We start from the raw sequence: 27,963 nt of genomic DNA, 5'->3' as shown, positions 1-27,963 counted from the left end.
AACTATTTTCAAAAATCATTTTACATATCGGAGCACTTCGGTGGCTCAGTCGGTTAAACGTCCGACTCCTGATTTTGGCTATATAAAATGAAGAGTTCCAGGGGCACCTGGGTGGATCAATCAGTTAAGGGTCAGACTTAGCTTAGGTCATGATCTCATGGTTTGTGAGTTCGAGCCCCACATTAGGGCTCTCTGCTATCAGTGCAGAGCCCACTTCAGATCCCTCTGTATCCCCCACCCTGCTCCACCCTTCACTCACTCACACTCTCTCTCCCCCTCACTCTCTCAAGGAGTAAAAAAAATTTTTGATTAAAAAAAAAAAATGAAGAGCTCCAAATGAATAGTAATGATGGATGCACAATGATGTGAATGTACTTAATACCACTGAACTGTACTTAAAAATGGTTAAAAAGGGGGTGCCTGGTGGCTGAGTCAGTTGAGCATCTGACTCTTGGTTATGGCTCAGGTCATGATCCCAGGGTCATGGGATCGAGCCCCACATCAGACTTTGCAATGAATGTGGAGTCTGCTTGGGATTCTCTCTCTCCCACACTCTGTCCCTCTCTCCCACTCATGCCCTTTCTCAAAAAAACAAAAAAAAAAAAACAAAAAAAAACCAAAAAACCAAAAAAACTAATAGTTAAAATGGTTAGTTTGGTCATGTACATTTACTACAATTAAAAAAATATGTATACATATAAAATATCTCTTTGAAAACACCAGAGAGCTACTAAGGCAGTGAAGAATTACAAGGCTGAAGTGGAGAAGAGGGAAACCCAAAGAGTTGAACTAATAAGCATGTAGACCAATCTTTTCCCCTTGAGGCATCTGATAATTCTGATAGAAGCTAAAAAGCTGAACAGACCTTTGGACAGATTTCAGGGGCTAAGAAATCAATATTGAAAATCACAGCCTCCCAGGGAAGGTGAAAGTTGCCGAGAAACTCTCTAGGATTTGTACTGGGCTCAAAATGTCTTCATTCTAAGAGTAAGGAGGAATCAACTCTAAATAAACTAGCCCTTGTAGGGATTAACGGCCAACTTCAAATAATCTCATTCTCAGATACGTTTAAAGTGATCTGGGATTGCTACTGACCCTAGCTACATGCCAGAGCAAATTTCAGTCCTCTCTGGAGGAAGATAACACTATTGTAAAGCTCAAATTATAAGTTTTCATAATAATTTCTGGCACTTAAAAAATATCTAAGAAAAAGACAAAGACATACAAAAAGACAAAGACTATGTGACTGAGAACCAAGGAAAACAACAGCCAACAATAAACAGATTAATCAGGCATCTGCATGATGGAGTTTTAACTGTATTTAATGTTTGCAAGAAAAGCTTGAGAATTTTGCAGAAAAGTTTAAAACTTTATTTTTTAGAATCCCAAGTAAAACTCCAGAACTGAAAAACACAATTCAAATTATAATCTAATGGATGGAGTTTTAAAATAGATTATCCTAGGGGCACCTGGATGGCTTAGTGGGTTGAATGTCTGACTCTCGGTTTGGGCTCAGGTCAAGATCTCAGTTTTGTGGGTTTGAGCCCCCACATCGGGCATTGCACTGGCAGCATAGAGCCTGCTTGAGGTTCTCTCTCTCCCTCTTTCTCTCTGTCCCTCCCCCACTCGTGCTGTCTGTCTTCCTCAAAATAAATAAACCCAAGAAGTTAAAAATAAAAATAAAATATATTATATCATACATTATTAAAAAACAGTTCAAAAAAAATAGAGAGAATGAAGCCTAGTGATGAGGGATGAAAAACAAGGGCTAGAGTGAAAGAGACCTAAGGGCATAATGAAAAGGTCTACTACATATATAACTGAAGTCCCAAAAAGAGAGGAGAGATTGTGGAAGAAGTAATCTTTGAAGAAATAATGACTAATAATATTATAAAGCTAAAGAAAACCATTAAGCCACAGACTCAAGAAGCTCAAAAAACACCAAAGCACAAATGCAAAGAAAACCACACCCAAGCACATTAGGATACAACTGCCATACACCAAAGACAAAGAGAAAAATCCTAAAACAGCTGGGGGTGGGGGAGAGGAAACAGATTACCATCAAAGGAAAACAACCAGATCAACAGCTGACTTCCTCGTAAAGACAGTAAAAGCCAGAAGACAATGATTCAAAACACTGAAAGAAAGTAACTGGTGATCTGGAGCACTGTAATTGGTGAAAATATCCCTCAAAAAGTTAAAGTGTGCAAGGGGCCCTGAACAGCCAAAACAATCTTGAAGTACAAAGTCAGAGGACACACTTTCCAGTTTCAAACTTACTACGAAGCTACCGTAATCAAAACAATGTGCTGGCATAAGGATAGATGACATACGGACCAATGGAACAGAATTTCGAGACCAGAAGTGAACCCATAAATGGTCAACTGATTTTTTACAAAAATGCCTAGTCAATGGGGAAAGGACAATCTCTTCAACAAATCGTGCTGAGGCAGCTAGATATCCTCATACAAAAGATTGGGGCGCCTGGGTGGCTCAGTCGGTTAAGCATCCGACTTCGGCTCAGGTCATGATCTCGCGGTCTGTGAGTTCGAGCCCCGCGTCAGGCTCTGTGTTGACAGCTCAGAGCCTGGAGCCTGTTTCAGATTCTGCGTCTCCCTCTCTCTCTCTGACCCTCCCCTGTTCATGCTGTCTCTCCCTGTCTCAAAAATAAATAAACGTTAAAAAATTTAAAAAACAAAAACAAACAAAAAAACAAACAAACAAAAGAAAAAATGTGGACCCCTACCTCACATCATAGGACCCACATAGAACGCTAATATAAGGGCTAAACTCATATAACACTTAGAAGAAAGCTTAGAGATAACACTTCATGACCATGGATTTGGCAATGGATTCTTAGAATACCAAAGCACAAGCGACAAAAGAAATATAGATAAATTGGACCTCACAAAAACTAAACACTTATTTGCAAAGGACATGATCAAGAATGTGAAAAGACAACCTACAGAATGGGAGAAAATATTTACAAATAACTCATCTGATATGGGCTTAATATCTAGAATATAAAACAACACCTAAAACTTGATTACAAAAAGACAAGCCAACTGATTGTAGTTTTGGTTGCATTTCTCTGGTGGTAAGTGATGAGGAACATCTCTTCGTGTGTCTGTTGGCCATCTGCATGTCTCACACTTGTCAAAAAGGTTAAAATAAAAAACACAAAAGGTGCGCCTGGGTGGCTCGGTCAGTTAAGGGGCCAACTTCAGCTCAGGTCATGATCTCTAGGTTTGAGATTTCAGGCCCCATGTCAGGCTCTGTGCTGACAGCTCAGAGCCTGGAGCCTGGTTTGGATTCTGTGTCTCCCTCTGCCCCTTCCCCGCTTGTGCTCTCTCTCTCAAAAATAAACTTAAAAATTAAAAAAAACAAAAAACAACAGATGTTGGTGAGGATGTAGAGAAAAAGGAAACCTCTTGCACCGTTGGTGGGAATGCAAATTGGTACGGCTATGTGGAAGACAGTATGGAGGTTCCTCAAAAAGTTCTAAATAGAACTACCCAGCAATCACGCTACTGGGTATTTACCCAAAGAATACAAAAACACTATTCAAAGGGATACATACATCCCTATGTTTATAGCAGCATTCTTTATAATAGCCAAGATATGGAAGCAGACCAATTGTCCATTGACTGATGAAGGGATAAAGATGTGGTATATATACACGATGGATATTATTCAGCCATAAAAAAGAATGAAATCTTGCCATTTGCAATGGTATGGCTGGAGCTAGAGAGTGTAACGCTAAGCAAAGTAAGTCAGAGAAAGACAAATACCATATGATTTCGTGGAATTTAAGAAACAAAACAAATAAGCAAAGGGGAAAAAGAGACAGGGACAGATCAAGAAACAGACCCTTAACTAGAGAGAACTGATAGTTACAGAGGGAAGGTAGGAGGGGGAAATGGGTGAAATAGCAGAGGAGCACTGGGTGATGTACGAAATTGTACACCTAAGAGTAATACAACACTATGTGTTAACTAACAGGAATTAAAACTTAAAAAAAAAAAAAAAGACAACCCAACTGAAAAATGGGCAAAGGACTTAGACATTTCTCCAAAGAAGATATACAAATGGCCCAAAAACGTATAAAAAGATGCTCAGTGTCATTAATCATTATGGAAATGCAAATCAAAACCACAATGAGATACCACATCATACCTAGTAGTACGGCTATAATCAGAATAATGGAAAATAAAAATAAAAATAATAATAATAATAATGGAAAGTAACAAGTGCTGGCAAGGATGTGAAAAAGCGGGAACCCTCAAACATTGCTGGCGGAAACATAAAATGGTGTTGTCACTGTGGAAACAGTTTGGTGGTTCCTTAAAGAGCTAAATATGACCCACCGATTCTACTTATAGCTATATAACCAAAAGCGTTAAAAAGACTCAGATACTTATATGCCAATGTTCACTGCAGTATTCGCAACAGCCAAAAGGTAAAATAACCCAAATATCCATCAACAGATGGACAGATCAAATGTGATACACATACCAAGGAATACTCAGCCATAAAAAGGAATGAAGTTCCCACACATGCTACCTGGATAAATGAGGAAGACATCATGTTAAATGAAATAAGCCGTCCTGAGAGGACAAACATTGTATGGTTCTACTTCAATAGTGACTGTTCTAGATACCTTATGTAATTATAAAACTTAAAAATGGCTAAGATGGTAAATTTTATGTATATTTTACCACAATTAAATATTTCAACAGGTTAAAACAGGGGGAAGGAGGAGATGGGATAGGTGGAGCACAGAAGTTTTTAAGGCCATGAACCTACTCTGTATGGTATGTGTCATTATGAATTTTTTCAAACCAATAGAACATACAATATCAAGATTGAACTTCAATGGACTTTGAGTAATAATGATGTATCAAGACAGGTTAGCCAATTGCAACCAATGCACACTCTGGTGGGAGACACTGAAAACTGGGTGGGGTGGGGGTGGGACAGGAGGAAATCTCCCTACCTGCTATTCAGTTTTGCTGTGAGCTTAAAACTACTCTAAAAAATAAAGTCCAGGGGCGCCTGTGTGGCTCAGTTGCTTGAGTGTCTGACTCCTGATTTCATCTCCGGTTAGTGAGATCAAGCCCCATGTCAGGCTCTGTGCTGATAGTGCAGAAAGAAAATAAAGTCTATTCAAAAATAGGTTAAAATGGAAAGATTCGTTACATATATTTTACAACAATCAAACGTTTTTAATAAAGGGGCGCCTGGGTGGCTCAGCTGGTTAAGCGCCCGACTTTGGCTCAGGTCGCAATCTCACAGTTTGTGAGTTCGAGGCTCACATCGGGCTCCGAGCTTACAGTGCGGAGTCTGCTTCGGATTCTCTGTCTCTGCCTCTCTCCCTCCCCCTCTCCCACGGCACACGCAAGCTCTCTCTCCCTCGCAAAATAAACAAACATAAAAAAAATGTTTTAACAAATAATGGTCAAGGGGCACCTGGGTAGCTCAGTCAGTTAAGCGCCTGACTTTGGCTCAAGTCATGACCTCCTGGTCTGTGAGTCCTAGCCCCACGTTGGGCTCTGCGCTGATGGCTCAGAGCCTGGAGCCTGCTTCAGATTCCATGTCTCCCCCTCTCTGTGCACCTCCCCTGCTCACATTCTGTCCCTTTCTCTCTCTCTTAAAAAATAAAATAAACATTAAAAAAAATTTAATGATCAAAATCTTTTATATGCGTGTTACAATTTAAAAATTAAAAAACTTTTTCAACAAAGAAAAATTAATAGGGGTGATCTTAAGGGTAAAGAAATTTATCCCAGGGGTGCCTGGGTGGCTGAGTTAAGCGTCAGACTTCAGCTCAGGTCATGATCTTGCGGTTTGTGAGTTTGAGCCCCATATTAGGCTCTGTGCGGACAGCTCAGAGCCTGGAGCCTGCTTCAGATTCTGTGTTCTGTGTCTCCCTCTCTCTGCCCCTCCCCTGCTCACGTATGCGCACGCTCTCCCTCTCTCTCAAAAATAAATGTTAAAAATATTAAAAGAAAATTATCCCAGATGAAAATGTGAAGATACAGAGGGGAACAAAAAGAAAAGAGTAAATATATGGATAACTCTAAATTAAATAAAAATATAAATAATACCAGCTCTTTGTGTTTAATAGGCACAAAGATTAAAATATCCAGCATATGCATTAGAAGTGGGCAAACAGAATTAGTATTCGAGTATTCCAAGGTCTTTGCATGAGTCCACAGGAAGAAGTAAAATTACTAATTAGACTTTTGTAAGTCAAAGATGCATGTTTTTATCTCTATGATAATTACCCAATAAAAAATGCATGAGTACCAAACTAATAGAAAGGAAAAACAGAGCTTAAAAAATAATCCAGTAAAAGGGGGAAAAGGAGGGAAAAAAGGACAGAGCACAGGCAAGACAAATAGAAAGCAAATAGTAAGATGGTAAATATTAACCCAAATTATCAACAAATAAATGAAACAAAAAATGACTAAATGTTCTAATTACAAGAGTCAGCAGAAATGATCACCGGGGATTTTTACAGGGATCAAACAGAATCTGTAGATTGCTTTGGGTAGTACTAGACGTTTTAACAATATTAACTCTTCCAACCCAGGAACATGTGACGTCCATTTACTCGTGTTTCATTTCTTCCAGCAATGTTTTATAGTTTTCATTGTGTAAGTTTTTCACCTCCCTATTTAATTCCTAAGTATTTTATTCTTTTTGACGTGGTATATGCATGCAATGGAATATTATTCGGCCTCAAAAAAGGAAGGAAATTCTGCCACATGCCACGACATGGATGAACCTTGCAGACATTATGCTGCGGGAGATACACCAGTCAGAAAAGGTGAACACTACAGTCAAATTCCTAAGAAACAGTAGAACGGTGGTTGCCTGGGACTGGTGAGAGAGGAGGATGAGACATTACCATTTAATGAGTATGAGATTTCAGTTTTGGAAGATAAAAAATGTTCTAGAGATGGATGATGATGATGGCTGCACAACAATACGAATGTACCTAATGCTACTGAACCATACCCTTAAACAATGTAAAAAAAAAAAAAAAAAAGTGGGGGGAGGGGCAGGGAAAAAAGGAGAGAGAATCCCAAACAGGCTCTGTGCTGTCAACGTAGAGCCTGACATGGGGCTCCATCTCAAGAGCCATGAGATCATGACCTGAGCTGAAATCAAGGGTCAGACGCTTAACCGACTGAGCCACCCAGGCACCCCGAAATTAGGAAATATTTTGAACAGGGGCACCTGGGTAGCTCAGTTGGTTGAGTGTCCGACTTTGACTCAGGTCATGATCTCACAGCTCGTGGTTTCGAGCCCCGCGGTGGGCTCTGTGCTGACAGCTCAGAGCCTGGAACCTGCTTTGGATTCTGTGTCTCCCTCTCTCTCTGCCCTTCCCCCACTCATGCTCTGTCTCTCAGAAAATAAACAAACATTAAAAATTTAAAAAAATAGGGGCGCCTGGGTGGCTCAGTCGGTTAAGCATCCGACTTCAGCTCAGGTCACGATCTCGCGGTCCATGAGTTCGAGCCCCGTGTCGGGCTCTGGGCTGACAGCTCAGAGCCGGGAGCCCGTCTCAGATTCTGTGTCTCCCTCTCTCTCTGACCCTCCCCCGTTCATGCTCTGTCTCTGTCTCAAAAATAAAACGTTAAAATTTTTTTTTTAATTAAAAAAAATATATTTTGAACAGAATGATAAAAATACTACACATTGAAATCTGGGGATTGTATCTATAAGTGGCATTTTGAGAGAAACTTATGGACTGAAATGTATAGGTTAGATAGAAGATCGAAAATAATCATCTATCTCAAATGCTGAGGGGAGAAAAACGAGCAAATTAAACCTACAGAAAAGTAGAAGGCAAGAAATAATAAAGAGGAAAAACAAATAGGATAGCAAAATAACCAATAACCAACAGTTTCTTACCGTAAAACATCTCCAAGATTTCTAACAGGGATAGATGTGAAAACCAGCAGCCATTATATAAAGGAATAGATCTTGGAATAAAAGAAAGTACAGGTGATATGGAAGCATAGATAAGAAGACAGATAATAGGGCCAGTGGGTAGGAAAGACACGCAGAAAGAAGTACTAACAGGAGGCAAACCTTGAAGGGAAAATATGCGAGCCCAAGGCAGAGTGGAGAGTTCAGGACCTATTTAGGGAACCTCAAAAAAAAAAAAAAAATCAAGCTACAGCTGGAGGTGGGGCCCAGGGGTGGGGGCAACGGTCATAGCAGGAGAAAAAGACTAGCAGGGGTGAAGAGAGGCTCAGCCCCAAGGTAAAACCTTCGTACAACACGGTAAAGAGCTTCAACTTTACCCTGCTTCTCCTGAGAACCCCTATTTAAGCAGCATGGAGAGATAGGATCTCCATTTTAAAGATAAGAAACTGAAGTTGTGGGGAAATACGTCACTGGCTCAAGGGAAACGTTCTTCCTCTAATCTCACAGCACTCCTGAAGGCAGATGTGTGGGTTTTCCTCACCACACAATTCTCCAATTCTTGGCAGACAAACTGGGTGTCCTACAATTTAACTCAAAGCTGACACTAACTGCCTGGATCAGCGCGGACCCCTTGGATGAAGGGCTCAGTCCCCTAATAATGACCCCACTTCAGACACCCGTCCTAAGTCCCAGGTTGTCGCCCGGACTTCTCAGCAACCAGTTATAAAATCAGGGGTTTCCACATCCGTTACTCGCGTCTGACAATTTGCGAGAACTGCTCACAGAACTCCAGGAAACCGTTACGTTTACCGGTTTATTATACAAGATAAAACAGAGAACAGATGAACAGCTACATGAAGAGGTACACAGGGCGAGATCCAGAAGGGTCTTGAGTGCAGGTGTCTATCCCTACAGTTTGAGGTACACCACCCTCTCACCAGACTAGAAACCCTCCAAACCCCCCAGTTTAGGGATGTTCACGGAGACTCCATCATGTGGGCATGATGGACTATTCATCTCCAGCCCCCCTTCCCTCCCCAGAGGATGGAGGTGAGGGATGCGGGGGTGGGGGGTGGGGGGTGGGGGGGTGGTGGTGAAAGTTCCAAGCTTCTAATTAAGGTGTCTTTCTGGCAACCAGCCCTCACCCCGTCGCTACTTAGGGGACCCCAGTCACCAGTCATTCATTATCATACAAAAAGACGCTCATCACTCTGGAGATTCCTTCTTTAGAAGCTCTTGGTGTTGGGAACAGGGGTGGAAGTCCAAATGTTAGAACTTGTGAAATTTTACTAAAACGTAGTCAGAGGTTTCACAGGGGGAGCACTCACGCTCTACCATCATTGGTAGTCAACTGCAGACAGGAAGAGCAGAACTGGACTTTACATGGACTTGACCTTGCACCCAGATCCTCCTCTATTATTCCAGTCAGAAGAAGAGACATTTTCTTTATCCCCTGGGCAACAGCTCAGACAATGAGTAGCCACCATACTTCACACTCTCAGTTTCCTCCAATGGACTTAGTTTATTATTATTTTTTTAATGTTTATTTACTTTTCAGAGACAGAGAGACAGAGTGTGAGCTAGGGAGGGGCAGATAGAGAGGGAGATATAGAATCTGAAGCAGGCTCCAGGCTTCAAGCTGTCAGCACAGAGCCCGACGTGGGGCTTGAACTCACAAACTGAGATTATGACCTGAGCTGAAGTCAGATGCTGAACCAACTGAGCCACCCAGGTACCCCCAGTGGATTTAGTTTATAACAGACTTCCCAACTTACTCGTTTCCTCCTTAAAAAAAAAGCATGCCTCTCCTTTATTCCCTTGGGCTTGCCCATGAATTTTGCCACAGCTTATTTGTTCTGGACTACAATTCTCTTTTATTCCTAAGTAAGCCCATCTTTTTCCTTTTTTAAACAGACATGTTTTTGTTTAAAGTGATCGCTATAGCCAACATGGGGCTCGAACTCACAACCTTCAGACCAAGAGTTGCATGCCATACCAACTGAGCCAGCCAGGCAGGGGGCTTATTTTATTCCTAAATAAGCCCATCTCTTGCTGGTAAAATAACAGGCAGTTTTTATTTTTAAGTTTAACAAAAGATGCTCCTAGCATCCCCTACCACACAGGAAATTACATGGGTTTGGGGGAGGAGTTTTATGTCAGGAACCAGAGGCAGAGACCAAATATATTTTTCTTATTATGTCACACTTGCCAAAATAACACAGCAAAAAAGGGCCAGACACAATTCTTTTGTGTCTTAACCCACTTTTTGTCAAACAAAGCCCTTCACAGAAGAAATAAATACAACAAATGTTATTCATCATAAAAGTTGTCAGAATGAATGGAGCTGGTGGACATCACTAGGAAGGATGCACCACACAAGGCAAGGAACAAGTCGCTTCTCAAGCTACCACAGGTGGAAAGCGCAAGGCCCTCATGCAACTGTGATCACCTGTAAGTCTGGTGAAGCATACCTACTGTTTGCCAAGTTCTTATCCAGTCCGTTAACGACAGACTAGCAAGTACAGAAATCAGTACAGATGGGAAAACGGACCTAAGTGGCAGCTGGGCAGGACCACGGCATCGGGCAGGACCACGGCATCGGGCAGGACCACGGCATCGGGCAGGACCACGGCATCGGGCAGGACCACGGCATCAGTCCCAACATTGTAAGATCCAGGCTTCTGCCTTCTACATGCCATGGGTGAGAAGGCCCTATTAGCTTCAGTCTACCAAATTCAAATGTGCAAAAGACTGAAGCAGATGCTAGAATATAGGTTTATTAGTTTACAATGATAAACAAAACTGTTATACAAACCAAATATTCTGGCCAGCATGAGCAGTTCATTCTCTTCCTGGACATCAAGACACATGAAAAACCAACTGCAATCAGAGCCTTCACTAAAATCACAAGAATTAAAAATAATGACTCCAATGAACCAGCAATCATATTGCTTCGTATTTACCCAAACGAGTTCTACCCACACAAAAGTTAACGCCCAGATATTTACAGCAGCTTTGCTCATAATTGCCATAACTTGGAAGCATGGACAAACTGTGCTATCTCCAGACAATGCAGTGTTTTTTAGCATTAAAAAGAAATGAGCTATCAAGCCATGAAAAGACATGGAGGACATCTAAATGCATGTTACTAAGTGAAAAAAAAGGCAATCTGAAAAGGCTTCATACTGTACCATTCCAACTATAGGACTTTCCAGAAAAGGCAAAACTATGGAGGCAGGAAAAATTATCAGTGTTTAGGGAGAAGGAAGAGATGAATAGGCAGAGCACAGGGAATTTTGAGGCAGTGAAACTACTCTATGTGATATTATAATGGTGGATGCAGGCCATTGTGCATTTGTCAAAACACATAAAATGTACAACACCCAGAGTGAGCTCTAATGTAAATAATGGACTTTGGGTGATAATGAGAAATACAGAGAATCTTCCAGCTCCATTAAGCAATACTGCTAATCTGATTTATTCAGTGTCAATCTTTACAAAATTACTCGCAGAGAGGGCAGGTGTTTAGGGCCTCCTACTATTGACAATGGCTTATAGCTGAAACAAACTCAGTTTCAATACTTTGGGAGCTGGACTCATACAACTATAAGATTAGTCTAAAATGCCTCACGTTCTTTGAAATTGTGAAGTAGGTTGTTTTTAGCACCACCCTAGGCAGTCTTGCTCCAGGAATATGCCAATGCCACTGGGAAGTAGTCTTTTGCTTTTGTAATCTGTAACTTGAGAATATCTAAAAAACATATGCAGTTCACTTACAATTGAAAAAAAAAATGGAGGGGCCCAAGATGGCATAACAGCATGGAAGTTTTTTTGTCTCTCGTCCCTGAAATGCAGCCAGATCAATACCAAACCATCTTGCACACCTAGAAAACTGATCTGAGGATTAACACAACAATCTGCACAACCTGAACCACAGAACTTAGCAGGTACATGGCATGGAGAGGTGAACTGGGGGAGAGGGAAGCCATGGAAGGAAGGGAGCTGTTTTTGCTTCTGGAGAGAGGACAGAGACGGGGGGAGAGTATGGGAAAAGCACCCCCCCACCCCCGAAAGCAGCTAGAGAGAAAGAGGAAGAATGGAAACAGCTGCAAGGGACTGAACAAAAAAGGGAGAAAGGAGAAAGAAGAGTGTTTAAATTCCATTAAGACTATAAATAGGAGTGCAGAGTCTGAAACTTCGCAGCTTGATACCTGGTGGTGCTCTGGTGGGAAGGGCAAATCCAGAGGAGCAGAGCGTGAGGTTTCAGGGGTCCTTCAACCACATGGGGAGAGGCGGTTCCCCTGCAGGGAGGACATTTGGTACAAGCTGTGTGGCCTCCCCACCGGCAGAGGTCCCAATAGACCCCAGAGATCAACCACATTCACTGGTATTGGAACAAGGACATCAGGGGTGAAGCCTGGCACCAGATGTGTGTTGTGATTTACCATAATCTCTGAAACACTGAGGCTACACAATCGTGCAAACTTTTTCTGGTGCAGGCGGGCACCCAGCCACTGTTCCATGAGACCCTTCCCCAGAGGGTCTGAGCAGGTCAAGGCCACAGTCCCTCAGAAAGTGAGGGGATGGGAAACATAGCCCCATCTGAGACAAAATTCAGGAGGGAGGTGCTGTCTGGCAGCCTGACGGCTTGGTCATAGACAATGCAGAAGCAGGGAGAGGATGGAAGCTAGAGACAATGGAGGGGCACTTGATTGCCGGTCATGGAGAGCACAGAGTTCTGATACTAGAGCCTGGCCAGCTGGGTGACGCCATTTTCACCCCTCGGGCGCATGCATATACACGCCTACTCACGCCACAACGATACACCCCAGTAAATTAAGCAGCACCATCTAGTGGAGAATGGAGCCATTACACCAAGCCTTGGCTAACTGCGCCAATCGCGCTCTATAGAACATCAGTCTCTTCGCCTGCTTAGTTTACAGACTATAAAGTACTTCATAGTTTGACTTCTAGGGGAAACTGCATGTAATTTCAATCATATTTCATTCTGTTTGCTGGTCCATCTGTTCAATTATTTTTTTTCTTGTCTTATTCTTCAATACAGAAAGAAAAAATTTAATTTTTATTTTTTGTTTTTATAAAAATGATTCTTAAATTTTTACTTTTTTGTAAATTTTTAAAATTCTATTTTACATTCAGTTTATTTTATTTTATTCTTTTTTTCAAATTTTCAAATGTTTTCCTTTTTTTTTCTTTTCTTTCCCTACCCTTTTTGTCTAATCTATCAAGCTTCTTTCAACAACCAGACCAAAACACACCTAGGATCTAGCATCCTTTGATTTTTTGTGTGTTTTTAATTTTTTAATTTTTGTTTATTTTTTTACTTTTTTCCTTTTCTTTCTTCAAAATGAACAAAGGAATCCACCCCAAAAGAAAAAACAGGAAGAAATGACAGCCAGGGACTTAATCAACAGATGAAACAGATATAAGCAAGATGTCTGAACCAGAATTTAAAATCACAATGATAATACTGGCTGGGGTTGGAAATAGATTAGAATCACTTTCTGCGGTGATAAAAGAAATAAAAGCTAGTAATGATGAAATAAAAAATGCTATAACTGAGCTGCAATCTCAAATGGATGCCACAGAAGCAAGGATGGATGAAACAGAGCAGCCGCCAATCAGTGATATAGAGGACAAATTTATGGAGAATAATGTAGCAGAAAAAAGGAGGGAGACCAAGGCAAAAGAGCACGATATAAAAATTAGAGAATTCAGTGACTTATTAAAAAGGAATAATATCTGAATCATAGGGGTCCCAGAAGATGGAGAGAGAGAAAAAGGGGTAGAAGGTTTACATGAGCAAATCATAGCGGGAAAAATTTCCTAACCTGGGGAAAGACGCAGACATCAAAATCCAGGAAGCACAGGGGATTCCCATTAGATCCAACAAAAACTGACCATCAACAAGGCATGTCATACTCAAATTCACAAAATACTCAGGCAAGGAAGAATCATGAAAGCAGCAAGGGGAAAAAAGTCCTTTACTTAAAAGGGAAGACAGATCATGTTCACAGCAGACCTATCCACAGAAACTTGGCAGGCCAGAAAGCAGTGGCAGGATATATTCAATGTGCTGAACCAGAAAAACATGCAGCCAAGAATTCTTTATCCAGCAAGGCTGACATTCAAAATAGTAGGAGAAATAAAAAGTTTCTCAAACAAAAACTAAAGGAGTTTGTGACCACTAAACCAGCCCTGCAAGAAATTTTAAGGGGGACTCTCTGTGGTGAGAAAAGACAAACAACAAACAGACCAAAAGCAACAAAGACTTGAAAGGACCAGAGAATACCACCAGAAACTCCAACTCTATAGGCAACATAATGGCAATTAATTCATATCTTTCAGTACTCACTCTAAACATCAATAGACTAAACGCTCCAATCAAAAGACATAGGGTAACATAATGGATAAGAAAACAAGATCCAACTATATGCTGTTTACAAGAGACCCATTTTAGACCTAAAGACACCTTCAGATTGAAAGTAAGGAGGATATGGAGAACCATCTACCATGCTAATGGTTGCCAAAAGAAAGCCAGAGTAGCCATACTTATAACACACAATCTAGATTTTAAATTTTTTAATGTTTATTTATTTTTGACACAGAGAGAGACAGAGCATGAACAGGGGAGGGTCAGAGAAAGGGAGACACAGAATCTGAAACAGGCTCCAGGCTCTGAGCTGTCAGCACAGAGCCCAACGTGGGGCTCGAACTCGCAAGCTGTGAGATCATGACCGGAGCCAAAGTTGGATTCTCAACCGACTGAGCCACCCAGGCGCCCCACACAATCTAGATTTTAAAATAAAGACTGTAACAAGAGATGAAGAAGGTCATTAGATCATAATTAAAGGGTGTTCCACCAAGAAGATCTAACAATTTATAAACATTTATGCTCCAAATGTGGCGGGCAGCCAAATATACAAGTCAATTAATCACAAGCATAAACAAACTCGTTGATAATACCATAATAGTAGGGGACTTCAACACCTCACTTACAACAAAGGAGAGATCATCTAAACAGAAAATCAACAAGGAAACAATAGCTTTAAATGACAGATGGACTTAACAGATATATTCAGAACATTTCATCCTAAAGCAGAATACACATTCTTCTTGAGTGGACATGGAATATTCTCCAGAAGACATCACATACTGGGACACAAATCAGCCCTCAACAAGTACAAAAAGATCGAGATCGTAATGTGCATATTTTGAGACCATAAGGCTATAAACTTGAAATAAGCCACAAGAAAAAATTTGGAAAGATAACAAATAGTTGGAGACTGAATAACATCCTACTAAAGAATGAATGGGCTAACAAAAAAGTTAAAGAGGAAATTTAAAAAGTACATGGAAGTAGGGGCGCCTGGGTGGCTCAGTTGGTTGAGCGTCCAACTTCGGCTCAGGTCATGATCTCACAGTTCATGGATTCAAGCCCCACAATGGGCTGTGTGATGACAGCTTGCCTGAAGCCTGCTTCGGATTCTGTGTCTCTCTCTCTCCCTGCCCTCCCCTGCTCATGTTCTCTCACAAAATTAAATAAACATTAAAAAAAAAAAAAAGTACATGGAAGTCAATGAAAACAATAACACCACAGCCCAAAACCTCTGGGTCATAATAGGGAAGTATATAGCAATCCAGGTCTTCCTAAAGAAGGAAGAAAGATCTCAAATACACAATCTAACCTTACACCTTAAAGAGCTGGAAAAAGAACAACAAATAAAACCCAAAACCAGCAGAAGATAGGAAATAACAAAGATTAGAGCAGAAATCACTGCTATCAAAACCAAAACAACAGTAAAACAGATCAATGAAACCAGGAGCTAGTTCTTTGAAAGAATTAACAAAACTGATAAACCCCTAGCCAGTTTTATCAAAAAGAAAAAGGACCCAAATAAATAAAACCAAGAATCAAAGAGGAGAGATCACAACACAAAATACAAACAATAATAAGAGAATATTATGAGCAATTATACACCAATAGAATGGGCAATCTGGAAGAAATGGACAAATTCCTAGAAACATATAAGCTACCAAAACTGAAACAGGAAGAAATAGAAAACTTGAACAGATCCATATCCAGTAAAGAAATTGAATTAGTAATAAAAAATCTCCCCAAAAACAAGAGTCCAGGGCTGGATGGCTTTCCAGGGGAATTCTACCAAACATTTAAAGAAGAGTTAACACCTATTCTTTTCAAGTTGTTCCAAAAAATAGAAATGGAAGGAAAACTTCCAAACTCATTCTACAAGGCCAGAATTACCTTGATTCCAAAACCAGAGACCCCACTAAAAAGCAGAACTATAGACCAATTTCTCTGATGAACATGGATGCAAAAATCCTCAACAAGATACTAGCCAACCGGATCCAACAATACATTAAAAGAATTATTCACCACAACCAAGTGGGATTTATACCTGGGATACAGGGCTGATTCAATATCTACAAAACAATCAATGCAACACATCACGTTAATAAAAGAAAGGACAAGAACCACATGACCCTCTCAATAGATTCAGAGAAAGCATTTGACAAAATACAGCATCCTTTCTTGATAAAAACCCTCAATAAAGTAGGTATAGAAAGATCATATCTCAAGATCATAAAAGCCATATATGAAAGACTCACCACTAATATCATCTCAATGGGGAAAACAGAGCTTTCTCCCTAAGGTCAGGAACACTACATGGATGTCCACTCTCACCACTGTTATTCCACATAGTATTGAAGTCTTAGCCTCAGCAATCAGGCAACACAAAGGAATAAAAGGCGTCCAAATCAGCCATGAGTAGGTCAAACTTTCACTCTTCGCAAATGACATGATACGCTATATGGAAAACCCAAAAGATTCCAGCAAAAAACTGCTAGAACTGTTCCATGAATTCAGCAAAGTCCCAGGATATAAAATCAATGCACAGAAATCAGTTGCATTCTTATACACCAATAATGAAGCAACAGAAAGAGAAATCAAGGAATCAATCCCATTTACAATTGTGTCAAAAACCATAAAATATCTAGGAATACACCTAACCAGAGATGTGAAAAATCTATACACTGAAAATTATAGAAAGCTTATGAAAAAAATTGAAGACGACACACAAAAACAGGAAAAATATTCCATGACCCTGGATTGGAAGAAGATTGTTAAAATGTTGATACTACCCAAAGCAATCTTCATATTCAATGCAATCCCTATCAAAATAACACCAGCATTCTTCACAGAACTAGAAAAAACAATCCTAAAATTTGTACGGAACCAGAAAAGACCCCAAATAGCCAAAGCAATCCTGAAAAAGAAATCCAAAGCTGGAGGCATCACAATCCCAGACTTTAAGATGTATTACAAAGCTATAATCATCATGACAGTATGGTGCTGGCACAAAACACTCAGATCAATGGAACAGAATAGAGAACCCAGAAATGGACCCACAAACATAAGGCCAACTAATCTTTGACAAAGCAAGAAAGAATAACCAATGGAACAAAGACAGTCTCTTTAGCAAATGGTGCTGGGAAAACTGGTCAGCAACATGCAGAAGATGAACCTGGACCACTTTCTTACATTATACACAAAAATAAACTCAAAATGGATGAAAGACCTAAATATAAGACAGGAAGCCATCAAAATCCTAGAAGAGAAAGCAGGCAAAACGTCCTTTGATCTTGGCCACAGCACCTTCTTACTCAACATGTTTCTGGAGGCAAGGGCAACAAAAGCAAAAATGAACTAGAGGGACCTCATCAAAATAAAAAGCTTCTGCACAGTGAAGGAAATAATCAGCAAAACTAAAAGGCAACCAATGGAATGGAAGAAGATATTTGCAAATGACATATCAGATAAAGGGTTAGTATCCAAAACCTATAAAGAACTCAACACCCAAAAAACAATCCAGTGAAGAAATGGGCAAAAGACATGAATAGACAATTCTCCAAAGAAGACATCCAGATGGCTAACCGACACATGGAAAAATGCTCAACATCACTCATCATCAGGGAAATACAAACCAAAACAACAATGTGATACCACCTCACACCTGTCAGAATGGCTAAAATCAACAACTCAGGCAACAACAGATGTTGGCAAGGATGCAGAGAAACAGGATCTCTTTTGTACTCCTGGTGGGAGTACACACACACACACACAAAGTAGTATTACTAGACAATCAAAAAGAATGAAATCCTGCCATTTGCAACTACATGAATGGAACTAGAGGGCATCATGCTAAGTGAAAATTAGAGAAAAACAAATATCGTAGGACTTCACTCGTGTGATTTAAGATACAAAACAGATGAACATAAGGGAATGGAAGCAAAAATAATATAAAAACAGGGAGGGGACAAAACATAAGAGCCTCTTAAATATAGAGAAATGAGTGTTGCTGGAGGGGTGATAGGAGGGAGAATGGACTAAATGGGTAAGGGGCATTAAGAAAGACACTTGTTTGGTGGCACCTGGGTGGCTCAGTCGGTTAAGTGTCCGACTTCAGCCCAGGTCATGATCTCACAGTTCGTGAGTTTGACCCCGCATCAGGCTCTGTGCTGACAGCTTGGAGCCTGGAGCCTGCTTCAAATTCTGTGTCTCCCTCTCTCTCTGCCCCTCCCCAGCTCCTTCTCGCACTGTCTTTGTCAAAAATAAACAAACTTAAAAAAATTTTTAAAAAGAAACACACTTGCTAGGATGAGTACTGGGTGTTATACATAGGGGATGATTCACTGGAATCTACTTCTGAAATCATTGTTGCACTATATGCTAACTAACTTGGATGTAAATTTTAAAAATTAATTAATTTTTTAAAATCAGGGAAAAGAAAACTAGGTACTGGAAGATCAAAAGGCACTAACCAAGAAGGGCAGGGGAAGTGGGGAATAAACATTTAAAAAGCAGGGAATCATTGAAAAAATAGCAATGTAGTACAAAACACTGCTCTGAGCTTCCTTGCAGCAAGAAAAAGGTGCAGTTCTCTTGTCCAGTAGTAGAAACATCCGTTCATTAGAAGAAAACCATTTTTCCCTGTCCCTAAGCTAATTGTAAATTGTCACAGCGGTACTTGTATAAGGAGCATCAAATAAGATAATGACGGTCACACCCCACTTGGTAACAGCTTTATAACATTTTCACTGGTGTTGCACAAGTGGTTATTTCTTAATTCGAGCTTCAGGATAGAAAGCTTAGTTTTGTAAAGGCAATTACGGAAAAGCATACAGGTTTATTTCGCTTTCTGAGGATCTCATTTTCCACCTGTATATTAGTGCATCCTAAGGAATAAAAACGGAACCGTTCCAAAGTGTGGCATCAGAATCATCTAGGGACCATGTTAAAAATGAGTCCTGGGCACCTAGGTGGCTCAGTCTTTAAGCATCTGACTTTGGCTCAGGGCATGATCTCACGGCTGGTGGGCTCAAGCCCTGCTCCCAGTAAGCTCCGCTTCTCTGTCTCTCTGTCTCTCTACCCGCCCCCCCCTCCCCCGGGATTCTCTCTTTTTCTCTGCCCCTCGCTTACTTGTGCCCCCTATCTCTCTCTCTTTAAAAAAAAAAAAAAAGAAGAGTCCTAAGCCCTAACTCCAACCTACTTAATTAGAATCTCTGAAAGCAGAATCTGAGAATTTGTATTTTCAACAAGTTCCCTAGGCACACTGCATTAGACTTCCCTTTCTCAACAGAGGTGATCTCAGCTAGGTTTCTAATTACAGTGAAAGGACAGCAACTCCAAACTGAAGTCACTTAAACTGAGGAGAAGGTATTATATATTGCCAATCCAAATACAAGGCACATGGTTGATAAGCATAATGGTTTAATGTATTAAAGACCATACTTTCTGGCTCTAAGGGCCATACATAAATTACAGGTTTTTATATTCATTACATCAGTTTCCTGACAGAGGACAATGAGTCCTCTAACTCTAACAAAAATCAATATTCTGTGATGATTTTCCTATACATGGAAATAAAGTGTTCTGGGAAAGGAATACTTTTTCTTTCCAAATCACAACAATAACAGCAAAAACAATAATCTTTAACATTGAAAAAGTTCTTACTTCCTGTCAGGCACAGTTCTAAATGTTTTATATATATATATATATTATATAATTATATATATAATTACATAATTATAATTGTGGGCTATAGAAATACCACCAACTTTCAGGAGCAAGAATTCTCTCTCAGGAAGCAACCCCACAGCTGTCCAAAGCCTCAACCAAGTATATGACTGAGTACCAAATTGTTTGTATCTATAAATATGGAAAAGATGACCGGGGGCCTAAAATACTTGAAGTTATCAATTACTGAATGCCTATTACTCCTATAATAAAATTATAAGCCCTGCTTATAATTTTAAGCAGGGCCACATCCCAGTAATAAATAAGCTATAAAAAGCACCCTGAAATAATTAAATGCATTACCTATTTAAATTACACTATTCACAATTTTTCATCTGAATACTATTACGTGTCTTAGACCACAAATTGGTTTTAACGTAATGTGTGTTCTTCTAGACAACAGTTATGTCAAATACTTTAGCCATTTCTTCTATCAACTCCCAGAACATGAAAACATATCCTGTCATCACCACATTTAAACACACATACGCCTATCTATAGTCCAAGTATGGAAAGAGCCCAAATGTCCATCGACAGCTGAAAGGATACAGAAGATGTGGATATATATATATATGCAATGGAATATTACTCGGCAATCAAAAGAACGAAATCTTGCCATTTGCAACTATGTGGATGGAACTAGAGTGTGTATTATGCTACGTGAAATTGGCCAATCAGAGAAAAACAAGTATCATATGACTTCACTCGTGGAATTTAAGATACAAAACAGATGAACATAAGGGAAGGGAAGCAAAAATAATATAAAAACAGGGAGGGAGACAAAACATAAGAGACTTAAATAAGAACTGAGGGTTGCTGGAGGAGTTGTGGGAGGGAGGACAGGCTAAATTGGCAAGGGGCATTAAGGAAGACACTTGTTGGGATGAGCACTAGGTGTTATATATAGGGGATGAATCACTGGATTCTACTCCTGAGGTCATTATTGTACTGTATGTAACATGGATATAAAAAAGCAAAAAGCAAAAAACGGGCTTCTGTGTGGCTCAGTCGGTTAAGCGTCTGACTTTGACTCAGGTCATGATCTCATGGTACGCGGGTTTGAGCCCCGCATCAGGCTCTGTGCTGACAGCTCAGAGCCTAGAGCCTGCTTCGGATTCTGTGTCTCCCTCTCTCTGCCCCTCCCCTGCTCACATGCATGCACGAGCGCTCTCTCAAAAGTAAAAAAAAAAACAAACAAAAAAAAACACCATAAAGTAAAATAAAAAAATAAAGTGCTTAAGCAAAAAATGAAAAGAAATGAAGTAAATAAGGTAAAAATATCAGCAATGTTAAATTGACATCACAAGTGTATACAGGTGTTCCTTATACTATTCTCTGTGGGATGTTTGAAACTTTTATAAAAAGTAATAAAAAATACACATATCCTCCTTAAATCTATTCTACTTTTAGGAATTAACTCAACGTAGCAGCTCTGTCAACTAAAAATGGCCTAGAAACGACGACCGACCCAATAGCAATGAGCACTGCAGTAACTCAGGTTGTGGCCTACAAATGTTATTTCCTACTTAAAAAAAAAAAAAAAAAAAAAAATCAGGCCCTTGGAGAAATGGCTAATTGTGACGTGGGACCAAAAATATGTAAGACGAACACCCTGCACATCTGATAGCTTCCTTATCATATCAGGAAGGAAGCTATCAGAAACCACTGGGTCACATCAAAAGTACTCAGGAGTCAATTTGAAGGGGTTCCTTCGGGCCAAATATGGGACACTTCGAGCATCAATAAGGAGGACAGCAATGGACTAAAACATATCAAATATGTTTAAACCCATGATTTTATAAAGATTTTTAAAATCTTTCATAGGTCTTCTAAGTGAACCAATTCATTATGAAGACTAATAAATAAGAGGAAAAAAATCAAACATTTATCCTGCCTTTCAATCATCCAATTACTTTGTAAAGCAAGTAAGTGACACAGGGACATTCTCCACAATATAAGTTGCCCAGCTATTTCATTGATCAAAGGAATGATAAAGAAAATTATTAGAATTTCACCTTTTGACAATCCCCAAATGACCACTATAAACAACGGTCATCAAGAAATAACATCACAGGAGCACCTGGGTGGCTCAGTCGGTTAAGCGTCCAACTTCGGCTCAGGTCATGATCTCATGGTTCCTGAGTTTGAGCCCTGCATCAGGCTCTGTGCTGACAGCTCAGAGCCTGGAGTCTGCTTCGGATTCTGTGTCTCCCTCTCTCTCTGCCCCTCCCGCACTCAAGCTCTGTGTCTGTCTCTCAAAAATGAACAGACGTTGAAAAAAATTTTTGAATTTAATAAAAAATGAAAAAAAAAAAAGAAATAACAGGGGCGCCTGAGTGGCTCTGTCGGTTAAGCGTCCGACTTCAGCTCAGGTCATGATCTCATGGTTCGTGGGTTCGAGCCCCATGTCGGGCTCTGGGTTGATAGCTCAGAGCCTGGAGCCCACTTAGGATTCAGTGTCTCCCTCTATCTGCCCCTCCGCTGCTTGCACTTTGTCTCTCGCATTGTCTCAAAAATAAATAAATGTTAAAAAAAAAAAAAAGAAAGAACATCACAAAAAGAGATACAAGCAGATGTTATGTACCTGACTGAAGTACACAACACTTAACAGAGTATTTGTAAAAAAAATAGAGAGAGAGATACCAAACCTGAATTTAATAAAGCCTATATAACTACCAATTTATAGGCAACAAAGACAGAAAAACATGTTAATGATATCATGTGGATGTAATCAGAAGAACCCAGAACATGGGAAATTTTAGAAGACAAATGCAGTATTTTCAACAAATAAATTGCAAGGAAGAATAAAAGGAACAGAGGATCAATCTAGGAAATCCCATATCCAACCAACAGGAGTGCCAGAAAGAAAAGGCAAGTAAAATGGAAGGGTAACAACTATCAAAGTTAATCTTAGAAGAAAACATAACTGAAGAGGTACATGTGACCTCAATCAAATAGGCTTGTTTAAGAAAACACCTACAACAGTGAAAAAAAACACCTACAGCTGGACACTCCTGCTTTTCATCATGAGCCTTTATGCACTAGGTGTTAACAGGTTCATGTATTATTTTAATAAATATTTTTTTAAAAAGTAGCAACAAGGCTTCAATAATGGCCCAGAAGATTAGCACTATTTACCCAATGACACTATAAGAAAATCTTGTTATATAGTATTTTAATAACAACACCATCTAAGATGTAAACAAAAATCTCCCTTGTTCATCATGGAAAATTACAATAGTCCTCTAAAACGCAAGGGAAAAAAAAGTCTGCTAGAACTCTTCCAATGAGCCACAGAGATCTGCAGGGTAGAATCAGCCCCTTGGAGAGTTCAGGCCAGAAGCTGGAATCTGGGGGACCAGAAATTGGTATGCAGTTTTGGTAAAAAGATGTGAGGAGTAGAGAAAAATACTAAAAAGCCCAAAAGCTGACTTCTAACTTTTCTAACTCAGCTGTGAGCCGCTGTTCCCTGATGAATTCGGATTTCTGTTTCAGTAGGTGGCAATGCATCTCAATCCCTACTTAGGATCAATAAACTGAGTGACAAATACAAAACGCCTCCATAAGAACTTAGAAGAAATATATTTCTGCTTTTTTGTTTAAAGTTAACATTGTTACTTTGGGATAAATCGAACCCAAAATACTATAGGGCTATTTAATTTAGTCACTGCATATAGGTAGGCAGTAATGCCAGATTTCAGTTACGATAAAACATAAAACAATAACTAAGGGCAAAGAACCATGAAGACAATTGCCCAGGAGGAAATAAAAATACAATGTACATCAGGATTGATGTAAGCAACTCCAAGTATATGGATATGAGAATATCCAGTAATAATTTTTAAGCACACAGATGTATATTAATCAAAGGTCTACTTACAGTATTTCATTAATTAAATCAGTTACATTATCACTTTAAATCACATGATATGAATTTAGAAAAAGTGCTTCCTCACTCCTGTTATTTCATGAAACTATTTTAATCAGACTCTTCAAACGCAGTTCTAACATTAGTGTTTAACTATCATCACTAGGGGCACTTTTTTTTATTAAAAAAATTTTTTTTAACGTTTATTTGAGACAGAGACAGACAGAGCATAAACGGGGGAAGGGTCAGAGAGAGAGGGAGACACAGAATCAGAGGCAAGCTCCAGGTTCTGAGCTGTCAGCACAGAGCCCAATGTGGGGCTCGAACTCACGGACCGCGAGATGACGACCTGAGCCGAAGTCGGACGCTTCACCGACTGAACCACCCAGGCGCCCCACTAGGGACACTTTTAAAATACCTCACACAGGGGCACCTGGGTGGCTCAGTCGGTGAAGCATCCAACTTCGGCTCAGGTCGTGATCTCACCTTTTGTGAGTTCGAGCCCCGTGTTGGGCTCTGTGCTGATGGCTCAGAGCCTAGAGCCTGCTTCGGATTCTGTGTCCCTCTCCCCCTACCCAACTCACACTTTGTCTCTCAAAAAATATATAAACATTGAAAAGACAACTTTTTAAAATAAAATACCTCACACAATAAGCTAGGATATATCCGTTTCCTACTGCTACTATACAACTACACAAATTTATTATCTTACAGTTTTGGAGGTCAGAAGCCTGATGAGAGTCTCACTGGACTAAAGTCAAGGTGCTGCAAAGCTGTCTTCCCCCCTGGAGGCTCTAGAGGAAAAGCTGCTACCTTGCCTTTTCCAGCTTCTAGAGGCTGCACTCGTTCTTAAGCTTCCTGCCTCCCTTCCATCTTCAAAACCCACAATGGCCGCTGAAACTTTCTCACATCACGACAAGTGCCGGCACTGCCTTCTTCTTCCACTTCTACTTCCACGGATCCTTGGGATTACACTGAGCCCACGTGACAATCTCCCTATCTTAAAGTCAGCTGATTAGCAACCTTAATTCCACCTGCTACCCCAATTCTCCCTTGCCACAAAACTGAATAATGCTCCCAGGTCCTGAGATATCCTTGTTTGAGGGGAGGGAGCATTATTCTGCCCACCACGGCACATCATCTTTACTTAAAATAAACGTGTTTTAAAATCTGCATATGATGCTATCTCAGGAAATTACATTTCCATCCCCAAGCCATTTGCAAAACATTAGAACCGCTCTATTTCTTTTTTAAGTAAATTTTTTAAATGTTTACAACAATAGTTAACATAGTGTTAACTGATCCAAGTAACCAGTAACCAAGTAACTGATCCAAGTGCTTAAACATCTTAACTCGTTTAGTTATAACACATACTGAAGTAACACCAGGAGTAATTACTAAATCTGCATTCGATTTCTCCTATCTTTGTACCAATTCCACCTGATGACTTCTAAAAGAAATCTTAGGGGCACCTGGGTGGCTCAGTTGGATAAGTGTCTGACTCTTGCTTCCGACCCGACTCAGGTCATGATCTCATGGGTCTCATGAATTCGAGCCTCATGTCGGCTCTGTGCTGACAGTGCAGAGTCTGTTTGGGATTCGCTGTCTCCCTCTCTCTCTCTGCCCTGCCCCCATTTGCGTTCTCTCTGTCTTAAAACAAATAAATAAACATTAAAAAAATTATTTTTATTTTTTTAATGTTTATTTATTTTTGAGAGAGAGAGAGAGACAGAGAGAGAGAGAGACAGAGAGAGAGACCAAGTGTAGTAGGGCAGGGGCAGAGAGAGGGAGACACAGAATCCAAAGCAGGCTCCAGGCTCAGAGCTGTCAGCACAGAGCCCGATGCAGAGCTCGGAACCCACGAGCCGTGAGATCATGACCTGAGCCAAAGTCAGATACTTAACCAACTGAGCCACCCAGGTGCCTCCCCCCAAAAATTTGTTAATAAATAAATAAATAAATAAGTAAATAGATAGATAGATAGATACATGCATACATAAAATCCCAAAGTAGCATCTTTGAGGTAAAACAATAGAGAATGCGCTCATACACTCAGATAATTAATAGAGTAAATAAAGAATAGCTCCCTCTTTGCACAATTATAATTTCAGGTAAAAAACTGCCTGATAATACATACATGAAGGAAGTGTCAAACTCACAGGCAATTTAATAAATGAAAATATGTACTACTTCATATTCACTAAATTACCATGAAATAGCTTCCATCTGTATTATTAGATTTGGGATGCACTACTCCGAGCTGCCTTTACGAACAGAGCCTTATTCTCATCAGCTGCTGGGAATACTAGCTTCTAGCAATTAGCCCTCAACTATGGTCCCACTTTTAGAACCAAAAAAAAAAGTGCCTTGCACAAGCACATACACCCTTCCACATACCAGGATCCAGTGATGGATCATCACAGATGTAAATGCCTAGCCCCTCATCTCAACTAGGAAAATCTCTGAAGGGCCCCCTATCTATCTTCAGAATTGCCCACAGGGTCAGGTGAAACTTTTGTTTAGATGACATCACAGGGGCACCTGGCTGGCTCAGTCAGTGGAGTATGCAACTCTTGATCTTAGGGGTTTTAAGTCCCAGCCCCACATTGGGTGTAGAAATTACTTAAAAAAATAATTTTCAAAAAAACACAAAACTGCACAGCAAAGGAAACAATCACCCAAACTAAAAGGCAACCTAAGGAATGGAAGAAGATATTTGCAAATGACATATCCGATAAAGGGTTAGTATCTAAAATATTATAAAGAACTTATAAAACTCAACATACACAAAAAAACAAATTAATTCGATTAAAAATGGGCAGAAGACATGAATAGACTTTTCTCCAAAGAAGATATACCAATAGCCAATAGACACATGAAAAGATTCTCAATATTACTCATCATCAGGAAAATGCAAATCAAAATTACAATATTATCTGACACCTGTCACAATGGCTAAAATCCAAAACACAAGAAACAGAAAGTGTTGGTAAGGATGTGAAGAAAAAGGAACCCTCGTGCACTCCTGGTGAGAATGCAAACCAATGCAGCCATTGTAGAAAACAGTATGGGGGTTCCTCAAAATATTAAAAATAAAATTACCACCTGATCCAGTAACTGCACGACTAGGTATTTATCCAAAGAATATGAAAACACTAATTCAAAAAGACATATGCACCCCTATATTTATTGCAGCATTATTTATAATAGTCAAATTATGGAAACAGCCAATGTGTCCACCGATTGACGAATGGATAAAGATGTGGCATATATAAAAGGCAAAAATAAAAAAGGAATGAAATCTTGCCATTTGCAACAACATGGATGGAGCTAGAGAATATAATACTAAGCAAAATAAGTCAGAGAAATCATTTCACTCATATGTGGAATTTAAGAAACAAAACAAAAGAATCAAAGGGGGAAAAAAAAGAGACAAACCAAGAAACCGACTCTTAACTATAGAGAACAATCTGATGGTTATCAGAGTGGAGGTGGGGGTGGGGGGTGAATGGGTGAAAGGGGACTAAGAGTACACTTATCTTGATGAACACAGGAAAAATGTAAAGAATTGCTGAATCACTACATTGTACACTTGAAACCAACACAACAATGTATGCTAACTATACTGGAATTAAAATTAAAAAATAAAAATAATAATAAATAAATTTAAAAATAAGGGAATGAGGGGTGCCTGGGTGGCTCAGTCAGTTAAGCGTCCGACTTCGGCTCAGGTCATGATCTCACAGTTCATGAGTTTGAGCCCCACATCGGGCTCTGTGCTGACAGCTCAAAGCCTGGAACCTGCTTTGGATTCTGTGTCTCCCTCTCTCTCTGCTCCTCCTCACTCCCTCTCAAAAATGAATAAACATTAAAAAAAATTGTTAATAAAAAATTAAAAAAAATATAAGAATGATATTATATAAAAGGAAAAAAAGTTATCATACCAAAAAGACTCTGTAAGTATGTATGATGATGAATGTTAACTAGACTTAACTTGGTGATCATTTTGCAATATATACAGATATCAAATCAT

At 39.8% G+C, this 27,963-nt stretch overlaps 1 protein-coding gene across 5 annotated transcripts in view; it reads right to left on the bottom strand.

Annotated features, from left to right (window-relative positions):
* TBCE (tubulin folding cofactor E) overlaps positions 1–27,963 on the bottom strand; it is a 91,722-nt gene that overhangs the window by 41,092 nt on the left and 22,667 nt on the right. The window contains exon 1 of one of the 5 annotated variants that reach the window (XM_053207602.1): positions 10,757–12,120. The exons of the other annotated variants lie outside the window; for them this stretch is intronic. Within the exon in view, the coding sequence (XP_053063577.1) occupies positions 10,757–11,075 (319 nt within the window). The 5' untranslated portion in view covers positions 11,076–12,120. Of the gene's footprint in view, positions 1–10,756; positions 12,121–27,963 lie in introns of those variants that run through there. 5 annotated transcript variants of the gene reach the window in all.

Source organism: Acinonyx jubatus, chromosome D2 (assembly GCF_027475565.1).
Source record: "Acinonyx jubatus isolate Ajub_Pintada_27869175 chromosome D2, VMU_Ajub_asm_v1.0, whole genome shotgun sequence".
NCBI lineage: Eukaryota > Metazoa > Chordata > Mammalia > Carnivora > Felidae > Acinonyx > Acinonyx jubatus.
Note: the sequence above shows the minus strand (reverse complement) of the source record. Positions and strands in the feature narration are given on the sequence as shown.